Here is a 13,045-nt window from a genome sequence, read left to right on the forward strand (position 1 = left end):
TGCAGGAGGTCAGCCTGTCCGACCAACCGTAAATGTCAGCCAAGTCGTCGACTCGCCGAATCCACGTGTCGACGGTCGAGCAGCCTGATGAAAGGGGATCGAACGATGGCACCAGACGCGAAGCCTCTGCCGCGGGCGTAACGGGCGTGGCAGGCGTCTGTTGCGTTTGAAGGAGCGCCATACCGTTTATCGCCTCCCTCACGGCTGCCTGTACAGCTGCTTGGATGACGGCTGCCATGTCCATCGCCGGCTGTGGTGTCGTGGAGTCACTCGGGACTTCGTTTTCGGATCTCGTGTCGCTGCGCGCCCCGTCGTCACCGCTGGCCTGGTTCGCGCCATCTTCGTTCGTTGTCGCTGAAGATGCTGCGCTTCGCGTCACAGGCCCCATCATAACTGCTGGGCGGCTTCTCACGTTCGGACGTTGTGATTTGATCCCGCTTCTGAACTGTTATCTATTATTGAGAGCCGTTGGCTTGGTTGAACTGAAATAACTCGTTTTTTATTTAACTGATTATATTTACACGGTGGCTCGCGCGGCCCATCGGGGAGCGCTCTTCTTGCTCTCCGCGGCGGCGGTGCGCGGGCGCGGCTTCCGCTCGCCTGCTCATCGCACCTGGAGCAGCTCGGTTGGCTCGGTGGCGTCATCCAGTGGAAGCGCCGCGTACATTGCAAATGTTTATACAGTGCGCTATACCCCTCAGTTTTCATCTACAATCAATTTTTTTTTAAACGTTGGTATTTTAATTTTTTTTTGTTTCAACTCGTATCGAGGAAACGGAGAGTTCCTGAACCTATAACGTGCATTTCTTTTTCAGTTGTAGTGCTGACGTCGTCATGGCGTCACTACTTCTGCCCACATGCCAAGGGTTTTTTTTTTAAAAGGCGATAGTCTTTCTTGGGCTACTTAAACGCAGAAATTTCGGTCTGTCTATCTGCGACTCGGTTCGGCCACCCGGCCAAAGTGGAATTGAATCTGCGCAATAGTCATATACCCACAGCTAAACCTAAACGCTTAAGTCCGGTGGCAATGTTCCTACTTGTCAACATTGTTGAACAAGAACAAAGCATTACGCAAATGTGAGGCTGAAAATCAAGACATAAGTAATATCTGCAGTGTTCCTTTATTAATTCTGGATGCTTGTTGTTTACGATAGCAAATTAAATACTACACCAACTGCAGAAAATCGTCGCCTGCTGTTGCCTGCGCCACTATAGCTCCTGGCGGAATTTGAAGAAATCAAACGGCAACAGTAACGAAAGTTTCCACTAGATAGATTCCACGTTCCGCTTGAAATGCACGTGGAACAGGGCAACGCGGTTCTATAAACATTGTAGTAGGGTGCCTCGATTCACGCGCGTCTCCGCCGTACGGCAGCGCTGGCATCGAGGCACCCGGCCTGGAACAGTAGAACGCGGTAAATTTAAACTGACTTGAGCAAACCTCTAACCTCTAGGGTGTTTGCCTTGGGAAGAATACCCGCCGCGGTGGCTCAGTGGCTCAGACGTTGTGCTGCTGAGCACGAGGACGAGGGTTCGATTCTCGGCCGCGGCGGCCGCTTTTCTGATGGAGGCGAAAAGCAAAAACGCCCGTGTGTACGAGATTTCGGCGCACTTTAAAGATTCCCAGGTGGTCAAAATTAATCCGGAGCCTTCCACTATGGCGCGCTTCATCGCCTGCGTTGCGCCGGCGCGTTAAACCCTAAAATCAATCACCTTGGGAAGAAAGAATGATACGGGAGAGGAACGGCATGAGAGGTGATCGGAGAAGAGAAGGGAAGCGTTTACATGGCAAGAGCGCCAGTCGACTATCGTCTTTCGTCGGCATTTGCAACGAAATGAGCAGATACGTGGCCTTTTTTTTTTTACCAGCACTAAACTGATTGCTGTGCTGTTGCAGCAATTCCTGTGACGCGTTCCTCCTTTATCGCCGTTTTTACCCCCTTTGCAAATATAATTCACCCACCATCGCCGTTGTTATCGCTTTCAACGAGTGCAGCTGCACGCCTAATCAGGTATAAGTTCTCTCCAGTACAGCTTCAAAAAAAAAAAAAAAAGGCACTTGGATTGCGGGATACTACACAGGCCTTGTGCCTGCTCCGATAAGCGACAAAACCAAAACCGGAGATTTTCAGCCCCGCTTTTCGTTAAAGAGAAAAAAAATACGAGTTTAGGCCAATTTAGAAGAGTGCTTTTTCACGTTAACAGTGACTCCAACTCCATAGCAGTCTTCAAACAAATAGTGGAGACATTAAAGAAAGGCGATAAAGCAGTGGCAACTCCCCAGCCACTCCATGACGTCACAGAGCCTTGTTCCCGCAATTGCGGCCGCTAGAGTCTACTAGAATTCTAGTGCACTCTAGCGGCCGCCGACGAAAGCCACCGCCAAGGCACGTGACTGAGCGATAGCAGTGGAACCTCGTTCCGTTTGATCGCATCACTTAAATGATGTTGTGCAGCATAGAGTTTCGTACTAATATATGCTAAACGAAAATCTGGCGCCACTGTCCAGGGGAGCCGCGCTTAAGCGAGCGTTCCGTCATGTACCGGGCAGGAACGTTCCACCTGTCCTTGTCAAGGCTCATGAACAGGCTGGGAAGTTGCCTCTGACTGCAAAAAAAGGCATCAGTATTACTGTAGAAGATTAACCAAATTTGTTTTTGTTTTAAAAATGAAGCTCCAAGAAACTTATTTGCCAGTGATTATTTATAAGCTTAAAAACTGTAATTGATTCCTCTGTCATAGGAATCGGTAAAACACGAACGTTAAACGTGCAGCTAGATCTGCAGCTGAGCATTATTTGCAGGTCGGCGGATGTCTCGTGGGTGTGCTTGGTGAGCGACGTCCTTCTGGGATGAGAAGACCCTCCATCGCCATGACTCCAGGGGCGGTATTCTCGTATTTGTTCGTTTTGAAAACGTCCGTTTTGCGTTCGTTTTATTGTGACGTACATATTGTTGTAGGCGGGCTTTGGGTTGACTTGTTGTTTTTTTCATTTATTAATTTTATTGTTCCGCCAGCGAACCGACAACAGGGCGACGAAAAGTCGTCTGCTCCAAATCGTCTGCTCCGAGAAGCCGCGGCTGAAAGCTCCGCCGTGCTTGCATGGTGTCACATCCGGGTGTTCGGTTTTAGCCAATTAGGGCTTGCTCAAAACGGACACTTTTGAAACGGACACAAAACCGACAAAACACGAGAATACCGCCCCAGAACTAATACAAAAATAAAGTTTATTCCTCCTGCTCCAGTCTTTTAAAATCAGCTTACCGAAACTGCACTTCTGTTTCGTTCTCTCTACTCGGCGAGCCCCCCACCCTCGAACACAGTGCACAAGACGAGTCGCCGTCCAAAAGAGAGCGCGGGCGACCTTGACTTCTCGCATCGCCGCTGATCCGATTCTTCGCAAAACCGGGACGCGCCGCGCATACTCGGGATGAAAAGCTGACGTTGTCGTCGTCTACGCTGGGTCGAGCGGCGCGACGTCAAACGGGGCGCCACCGGCTCAGTTGCGAGCCTTTTTATTTCCCCAGCAGGCGTGTACCGTTGAAGGGCGCCCACGGCATTCGAGGGATCGTCGGACATTCCGCGGATTCTCCTCTCTTCTTTTTTTTTTTTTCCTTACTTAACTTGGTGATGCCAGCCGCCTAGCGAATCAAAGGAATGAATGAATTAAGCTCACTGAGAAGATTCGTTGTTACGCCTGTTCACAAGAAAACTTTCGTCTGTCCATCCTTTCTTTTTCTTCCGCTTCTTTCATTTTGAATGAATGAATGAATGAATGAATGAATGAATGAATGAATGAGTGAGTGAACTGAAATTAACTGACAAGATTCTCTGCTTCACGTGTTCTCAAGCTAACTTGTGCCATCTATCCTTTTTTTCTTCCCCACTTCTTTATTTTGCTTCTAAATAAATAAATAAATAAATAAATAAATAAATAAATAAATAAATAAATAAATAAATGAAACTCACTGAGGAGATCCAATGCAGCACCTCTTACCAAGTACACTTTCGTCAGTTCAACCCCCTCCCTTTTTTTGTCTCCAGTTATTCTTTTTTTGTGTGTGTGATGCAAGAGTTCGTCCGTCTAAACGAATGAAAACTCCGAACCGGACGCACTTGAAAGAATCATTCCTCCAACTCTCCTCAACGCACTGATCTAAAGCTCGAATCCATCCATTCAATTACATATTGTTATTTCTGTCATTGCGGTCAATGTTCGCATTTTCTCCCTCACGCTTAACGCATTGCTACGCCGTTAAGTTATCCTGAACCACTGCATCAGGCTGCGATTAACGTCGTACTGAAGCCACTCGTTTCACTTGTTCGTTCTCGTCCCTCGTCATTTTTGGCGACGGATCGAAGGCCGGGCAAGAGATGAGGGATTAGCGTTACCTTTGCGAAGGGAGTGTACTTTGCTCGTGTGCACTTATGTACGCGAGAGAAAGCATTCGTGCACTTTACGCAGGGCCATGAGTTATAAATTATAAGTAGTTTGCCCCACTACCAGCTTAGCAGAGTGAGTTAAGAGAAATATAGCCCGCATGCAGCGGCGACCGCGATACGATTGTGAGTTACAGCTAACAGCCAATGTTGCCACAGAACAGCCTTTGCACTGAGACACGCTTTCGGTTTGAATTGCTTTTACAGAACCTGATCAACTTTCTTGACTATTTCCGAAACAGACACGTGGCACGAAAAATCACGTCGATGAGTTATCCTTATATGCTCTAATAAAACTTAGCCTAACATTTATTCCGCATCACGCCCGCCTTCGTGACAATGGCTTCCCCTCATGTGCTTGCGGTGCAGCATCCTTTACAGCTACTCTGCACGGACGCCCGCCGGCGCAGACACCTCTAATTTGGAGCTGTGCCTCTAATAACGAGAGTAAACACTTGAAACTTCTATTTTAATCATTACAGGCGAATATAACGTCTACACCGTCCACGTCTATACCGTCCAATAAGGGGTGCCAATCGCCCTGGGTGACTAAAACCGCAGAGAACAGGCAATTTCGTAAACCAGTAATTGTCAGTTTGAGTGTCGCACATATTTTCGGCCTCAGGCTTAATCTGCTGCTGAACATATGCGCGGTATGCTATCAGGACCGTATACGCCCCAATGTGGTGATCATGTATTACAACTGCATACAAAAATTTACTTCAGCGGCAACCACGAAAGCGGCGGCTGCTATTACGTTTGGCGCACCGCACTTTCTTTTGTCTGTTTCTGGTGACCTCAAGACCCAGTGGCCAATGCCCGCGGACTGCCACCGAGAATTTGGGTTTTCCGGACTAGAAAGACGTTTGATATGTTTTTTTTTTTGATAGACGATTGATAAACGTTTTTTTTTTTTCGAAATAGAAAGACAGACTAGAAAGAAATTCAATCAGCTGATCGATCAATCAATGCCTGTTCCGTTACAGACGGCCCGTGTTCGACGTCACTTTCTACATGCAACGTCACCACGCGCGCGAACACAGCTGAACGGCGCTAAGTGGGCTTTCAAAACAAGCAACGGAAATGTAGCGTACTGCGGTGCATGTCTACCGTGTCTATAGGCGCGTTGACCTCGGCGGTAAAAGAAAAAAAAAAAAAACCGGAAAGCTCGTAGTCGGAATTTATCTGGCTATAAAACCAGCGCTGAGTAAGTGGTGTGCTTAACCGCTTCAGCACATCAACCGGTATACACCGCTGAGGAGGGTGAGCAGTAAACGAACGCCGGTATCGTGTGTGATACCGGCCGCAACGGTGTAGGCGAGCGAAATGCGACAACGCTAACGATACGTTCAAGGGCTCGCACACGGGTGAAGGTGAAAAAAACATACACGCACCGTGCATGTGACTGCCGGAAGTTGACCGCCATGAGGAGCGAGAAAAATAAAAAAAGAAGTGTGGTCGATCCGGGACAAAATTACAGGTTACAGCGGAAGTCAAGGGATCGATTATCGACCGCACGCGTTTACGTACAGAAGCGTCGAGAAAACGCTTCACAACTTTCCGAGCAATATGACTACGCGACGCTGAAAGTATTACAAAAACTTTGAAAAACGAGCATTGTCTGTACTTCGTTATTCATACTGTAACGAAGAAGAAGAGAGGTCCAGGTAACGGGATTCAAGCTCACGCCGGAATACAAGCTGAACCACGATAATCCCCACGGACAATCCCCACGCATCGAGTTCAGTTCTGGCTTCCCCCGCTTCTTCGGCTGCTCGAGCTTTTTTTGGGCCTCCGTTGCTTGATCCCCGAAGTTCCTTGGCTCTCTGAATAAAACCCACTACAATATATAATTTCGGCATTGTTACGCGTGTCTTGAATACAGTCGTCCTTCGTCACGCACTTTTAAATACTCAAGCGGCCTAATCATTTTTACTTTTCAAAAAGATAACAGCAATGGTAATGTCGCTGTACTAGCACGTAACTAGTTTTGGCGTAAACGTAATTATAATTACACCCGGTACGCTTCCTCCGTGAAGCAAGGGGCAGTGCATGCATATGCATACAAATATACAGAATATGCACGACGCTTATATACATATGCACATATAATAATTTCCCTCTAAGTGGGCAGTTACAAACATATGCGTCTGCCCCGCGAAGACAGATGTCTCCCAGATGAAAGAGGCCCAAGGCAGGAAGGAGGTGAGTGTTGCTATTGTTCAAATAGCGCCCTTCGGTATTCACACTCACTCGCGAAAGCGCAGCCTCTCGTCCGCGATTGCGGAGGGAACGAGAAGGTCGTGCCCACTTCCACCGTGGTCATGCCTGACCGCAATAACTTCGGATTGACCTCGCGTCAACCGACTCGCCGCCCGGTGGGAAAAGTGACACCCCCCCACCACGCCGGATGCATGCGTAGTTTGGAAAGCCCGAAGACCTGCGGAGTGCTCGCAGTCCGCTGTCTAGCATTCGTTATACAGTATAAGCCCTCGTTATAACGAAGAACGTCATTTGAACAGGAACCAAGCTTTGTTATAAGCGATGCTTCGTTGAAAGCGAAGATGACTGCAGCGGGGACGCTGCAACACTTGGAAGAAAGCGAAATTTTTAACTAAGCGATTTCGTCATGAACAAAGCAGCTCACTCCGTCTGTTCGTCATAAAACGACTACCGATAATTACTCCTCCGCCGTATGGCATACGCACCAAGCTTATAACCCGCATTCGACGTCTGCTCCCACCAAATTGCACGGTGCGATGCCCCCGAGAAAAAAAAATAATAACAAATCACCCGGAATGCCATGCAGAGTATGTCCATAGTACCCGAACAATTGTTTACTTCTGAGATTGAATTTTTTTTAGGGGGGGGGGGGGGGGGGGGGTCTCGTTTCTGTAATTGTTGTTATTTTTATCACCCCCCTTTTATCTGAAATGGCATCCTGCGGATTCCACAAATACGTAGGGTGCGTATAAATTTTATGATTGCGATCAATATTTATCCACCAATGCCACAATCACAAAATCGGTCAACCAAAACGAGATCATTCAACGGTGCCCCCCTGTTCAGCAAGTTCGTTTATAGCTACTAAATCACGCGAGGGCGAAGGTAAATGGAGTCTTGGAACTACATGCGGTTTGACAAATCGCGTGATTCGGAATTTCAGTAAAACAGTTGTAAGTCAACGGCCCCGCATGCACGTCGCTTCGCGTCTTTGGTTGCGTTCACCAATACCACACAAGAAAGCGAATCCCTTGGAATGCCTGAAGGGTTATCCTTATTAATTAACCGAAGGGGAATTCATGCATGCTTTTAGAAACAGCTTCTTCAGCAATAACCGATCAGTGTAAAGAAATTCCAAGTTTAAAAATCCTGCCGCTTATTGTCCGTTTACGAACGTTGTTTTTCGGAAGCGGTGCCACAGAAATTCATGCAAAAGACGACTGACAGACAACTGCATCGGCATAACGGTGGAGTCGGGAATTGATTACGGCAGTTGCCTACGAGTGCTTCCAGATGACAAACGTGAAAGGGTGAGCACGAAAAGCGCGTGATTAATTTCAGAAAAAGAAAACCTTCCCGCCACAACCTCCCGGTTTTCAGTTCCCCCACTGATAACGACAAAATCCCCCCTCACACTCCCCCCCCCATAAACGGATTACCGAGAATGGTCACCCGAGAAGTCATTTTTCCCGCTTTACAATTTGTGACGTCACCAGTCACGTGGATTTGTGCGTAGGGCACGCACAGCGAGGAACAATGCCCCCCACATGCTCCTAAAACATGCGAAAAATGAGTTCGACAACATTTTGGAAGCAGCTTTTATACGAGCCATTGCAACGATTTGAACCATTCGTAATGTCCCTAGCCTACGAGGCAAAGAAATATAAGGAAGTTGGAGGGCGAAATTTCTGTTATGTTAAGCGCGAAACATATTTGCGGTACGTAACACAGGTACAAATTTTCGTGCGCGCGCAGGCGTATGCACCTGCGGGGAAAATATACGAAATAAAACTCATGCGAACGTCAAAACTAGCCTCACACTCTGGACAAAGTGCATTCCGCTTGTCCGGCGCGCCGAGTTCCACGCGTTCTTGGTTTGATATCTACTGCGGTGAGCTCAAAAAAAGCGCCAGCAACTTTACGTCCGTTACTCGATCGCTTTCAAATACTACGGCCGATGCTATGTGGCAACGGAAGCGCCGGAAAACAGCCGCAACTTGCATTACAAGACACGTATACATCAAAATTCAAGTTATTAAAACCAAAAACTGACTCGCCTTTAGTGACCCACACCAGGATTCACCGGCAACACTCAAGGCCTCCGATTCGAACCCTCGAATTCCTCCCCTACGTACTACACGAAAACAAAAGCTTCACGCTCCACCAGAACCCGTCATTTTGTTAAATGCGCACCTTGAAATGCTGCGCGTTGCAGATTCTCAGCGTCTTTATTCCAGCCGTTGCGGCCGGCTGAGGATTAATTTAGGCCACCGCGGCCGATTCGTTCGCGCGATAAAGGCCGCGTTTTCATTCGAGATGCGGCCGCCAAGGGAGAGCCTAATCACCCGTAACGACAGCACCAATTTTAGAAATAATCAAACTCGCGTCATTACGCTGAGCGCACAAGCCCCACTTAAGAGCACTTTGATATCTCTAAGAACGCAACGACTCCTTGATGAAAAGTCAGCGGCTCCGGCGTTTTGAAGCCGGAGCTGGCTTGCCTCAGAAACCTACGCTTGCGAAAAATACTCGCGATAAGACGAGCCTTGTGTATGTCGTGGCTAAGATATTAGGTCAAATGAGCGCGTTTTAAGAAAATCCTTCCAGCCTGAGCGAAGAAAACGCCCACCCTCCCTAAGCGCTGCGCTTTTAATTATGATGGAAGAGTAAACCGTGGCCAGAATAGAAGATTGGGACGCGGCGATTAGGGCCAGGGCGCAAAACGAGGCATAAAAGAGGCTTTACAAAACGGCCCCGACCGTAGTTCGAGCGTACGCATGCCAAACGACGGAATGTGAACATCTGTTTACACAAAAATTAAACAAATTTTGCGCGCGATGTGACATTTGCCATTAGCCACGAGTTGAAGGGGGCGCATTAAATCACCATCCATCCTCGCCATACTCGTGAAAGGAAGCAACTCGTCTTCAAATAATGACGCACGCGTTTTGAGTTTTATGCTAGCGGGAACTGCTCGAGGAAAGCGTAGGTTCGTGCAATGACACAAGAGGAAAAGAAAGCTACGGCAGCCCGACATGACGGTAAAAAAAAAAAAAAAAAAGAAATTACACAGATGTTTGATGGCTAGGTGGGGACATTGCGGACACGCCAGCCTGCTTCAAACCCATACGAAACAAAACGCAAAATAAAAGAAACGCCCCCATCCCCGTCAACATCAAGGAAAGACTCGGACGACAGCGTGATTAGCGAATCATAGTCGACGGCCTGTCGATATATCATTGCTGTTTTCCGTTTCCGTTAATACCACTTTCGCTTCCTCGGATTGTGCGTTTTTTTTTTTTGTCTTTTGTTACGCGACAAGAACACTCGAGCGATAATTATTGGATGCCTGAGAGCTAAGGTTGCGCGGTTGGTCGAACGTCTCAAAACACACTAATTACAGCCCGGAAAGCAAGAAACGACAAAAAACTACATGGGTGGCCCCTTCCCGGGACAACGATACGTAGGCGGTACTTTAACCACTGGGATTATTCTAGACGACATGTCCAAACGACAAAATTTAGGCCACGTCTCAACCGCAAACTAGTAAACCAAAAAGAAAGGGGGCGGATCATTTTAAGACGTTCGTATACCTCTCACCCAAACACGCTTTCAAATATCACCTTTTCATAAAAACTCAGCACGAAGCAATCAGAGCAGCGGGCTATTTGAACCTGCTGCGTACGAGTTGTTTGCTTTCTTTTTTCGTTTTACCTTCTGCCAGCAGTGCATCGGGCGGCGCTAACAGAACCGAAACCTAAGATCCATGCTAGTCGAAACTCAACTCCGCCTCACAGCTGTCTCGAAAATGACGACGCGTTCTTTTCCGTGAAAGCCGACCTGACGCGACTATTATTAAGTGGTCGTGCAAATACTGAAGTAATGCATGCTATCGAGGAATGCGCTTCACTGGAAATTGGTTCGCTGCAAGTTGGTTCGCCCTTGCATGTTGCACGTAACGCAGCGAATGAACGGCTGCACGAGCCCGAATTCTCACGGCAGCTGAGAAAGTCGATTACCGGCGCACCGAATCGTTCCGAAAGCACCCGCACCGAAACAAAACGAACAAAAATCCCGGTCGCTGAACGCAATGGGAAAGAAAAAGCACAGGCTCACCTTCCCAGGCCGCGGTACGGGGTTGTGGCATTGCTTGACCGTCGGCAAGCTGTTCTTGATGATAATCTTGTGCTCCTTGTACCAGGTATCCGCCAGTGGGTCGACGACGAGCAGTTTGGTTTCGTTGGGCACAGCCTTGATGCGTTCGACGACCTGCTTGTGGTTCTCGTTCGAGATGTTGATGCCGTTCACTTCGACGATGCGATCGCCCTCGCGCAAGCCCGCCAGCTGTGCCGGACTGCCGTCGTCAATCTTGCCCAGGTACTGACCGGGCTTGGACTTCTCGCTGTGCAGGTTGAATCCGAACCCTTCGTAATCGGCCCACTTGACGACATGGCATAGCCGGATCGCCGGTGCGTCGGGAGACAGTGCAACGCCCGACATGGCTCTCGATTCGCTTGCGTTCGCGACGACGACGACGCTTTCGGGAACAGCCGCGCGGAATGTCACACGCGCACGCACACACGGGCGGACTCGGAGTGTCAGGAAGCGGGGATGGGAACACGTGCGGAGGGGACTTTGGCGGAGACTCGAACACCACGCGAGACCGTGGCTCGCGGTCGCACACACAACACACACACTCACACACGGACGCACTCGCGGTAGCAACTGGATCGGCTAGGCTTGCGAGGCGCCCGGCCTGGCGACGACGACGCGGATCCGGTGATCGCGACGATAGCCGCCGCCGGCGGCGCCAGCGAGTGACGCTTTGTTGATGCTGCCCTCTGTGGCACGCTGAGAGAACCCTAGACAGAGTTTGAGACACGAACTTCGCACTCCAGCTTATTGGGTTTAATTTCAAGTTCACATGGAAATAAACAACTGTAAAAAAAAAGTTTTATGAAATCTGGCAACTCTAACACGAGCTACAAAAGGAAAGTTGAGCGGGCTTGTACGACGGCAAGTTGAAACCGAAACCGAAACGTCCCGAAACTGTGCGGGGCGCGCACACCGCAGCACACGTCTTTTCTGTTTGCGGTTCTTGTACTGCGCCTACTTTTGTTGCGTGCTTTTGTGAACAAAGAGCTGTTTTCCCGAAAAATAACCAAATAGGATTGTTGTCCGCGTCATTTGAGCTATTTCGCTTCATAAGACGACTTGAGATGACAGTATGTTTAGGAGAAGCCTTCAGTGTACGCGGAATGTTCACCGTGGGAGCATGATGGATATACTGCCTATGATCGACTGCGCGGTCACTGTGAAGACAGCGTGCGAGGACCACGCAAAGAGTCTATGTCCTCACGTTGTTAGCTCCTATGTTACCAAAAATATGCCTAACCTGTTACCAAAGAAGCGCAAGCCCACGCAGCACTTGGAGCTGAGCAGATCTATGCGTGAACTTGAGAGATCGATTGCAACAACTGGCTGACACTTCCGTCTTGTGTCCTCCCTCTCTCTTTCTAGCCGGTTACCTAGTGCTTGCACTCTAACGGTCACAGTCTAAGGGGGGCTGCCGAAAATATGGGGTAGTCAGCTTTGTCGAGAAAACAAACCAATCGACTCTACAGACCACAGGTGACGGAGGGAGGTGGCGTCTAATGCGCGGATTTTGCCGACAGGGTCGGAACGAACTATATAGATAGCCTTACATCCTAAAACAAAAAAGAGACATATTTTAATAGGCGAGGTACGGTACAGGCACGAGAACATAAAACGTAGGCTGGAGGTAATTGAAAATAGTACAAATACGAGAGAGTCAAAAATTACCGAAATGATACAAACGAGAAGTTAACAAAACGAACGCTACGAAGTAGAAAAGTTAACTAAAACAGAAAGAGTTCGATACATATGTAGGACACGAAAGTCCTAGCTGCGACAATCACCAACCGGGCTGACCACTCTGCGGCAAGATGCACCGCTGTCGCGGGACGAAGAGGGTTCCGATGACGAACACGGAGATTCAGGAACCCGGGAGCACGATGGAGTCTTTAAAGACGCGGGTCGCCATTGACGATGCACACACGGACAAAAGCCACCTGGACGTCACGACGTACCAACGAGATTGCTTGTCTCGGCATGGGCGCTCCTTTTATAGCGGCGCTAAAGCGGAGAAAAAACAACAGCAGCAAACAAAACGCCCGCCGCAGATGGGCTGCCTCAAGTGCCTATCTTCCCTCTTTCCCCCTTCTGGAAGTATCGGAGCGGTGTTGGGGGGGGGGGGGGGGTTAGGGGGGGGTGTATAAATCCCTGCCACGACACTGCATCCCTCCTCCCCTTTCCCGGATGAAGAGGAGCTTCCCGTGCCTAGCATCATGACGTGCCCGCG

General features: G+C 48.9%; 2 protein-coding genes across 4 annotated transcripts in view; one reads left to right on the plus strand and one right to left on the minus strand.

The window, feature by feature from the left end:
- LOC144162847 (uncharacterized) overlaps positions 1-11,442 on the minus strand; it is a 100,901-nt gene extending 89,459 nt beyond the window's left edge. Inside the window, exon 1 of the mRNA XM_077693548.1 lies at positions 10,780-11,442. Coding sequence (XP_077549674.1) covers positions 10,780-11,163 — 384 coding nt within the window. The 5' untranslated portion in view covers positions 11,164-11,442. The remainder of the gene's footprint in view (positions 1-10,779) is intronic.
- The window catches only part of LOC144162848 (uncharacterized), a 369,290-nt gene that overhangs the window by 131,431 nt on the left and 224,814 nt on the right, over positions 1-13,045 (plus strand). The window lies entirely within an intron of this gene.

The sequence above is a fragment of the Haemaphysalis longicornis genome, unplaced genomic scaffold (assembly GCF_048455015.1).
Source record: "Haemaphysalis longicornis isolate Haplotype H1 unplaced genomic scaffold, Haemaphysalis longicornis Haplotype H1 scaffold_12, whole genome shotgun sequence".
NCBI lineage: Eukaryota > Metazoa > Arthropoda > Arachnida > Ixodida > Ixodidae > Haemaphysalis > Haemaphysalis longicornis.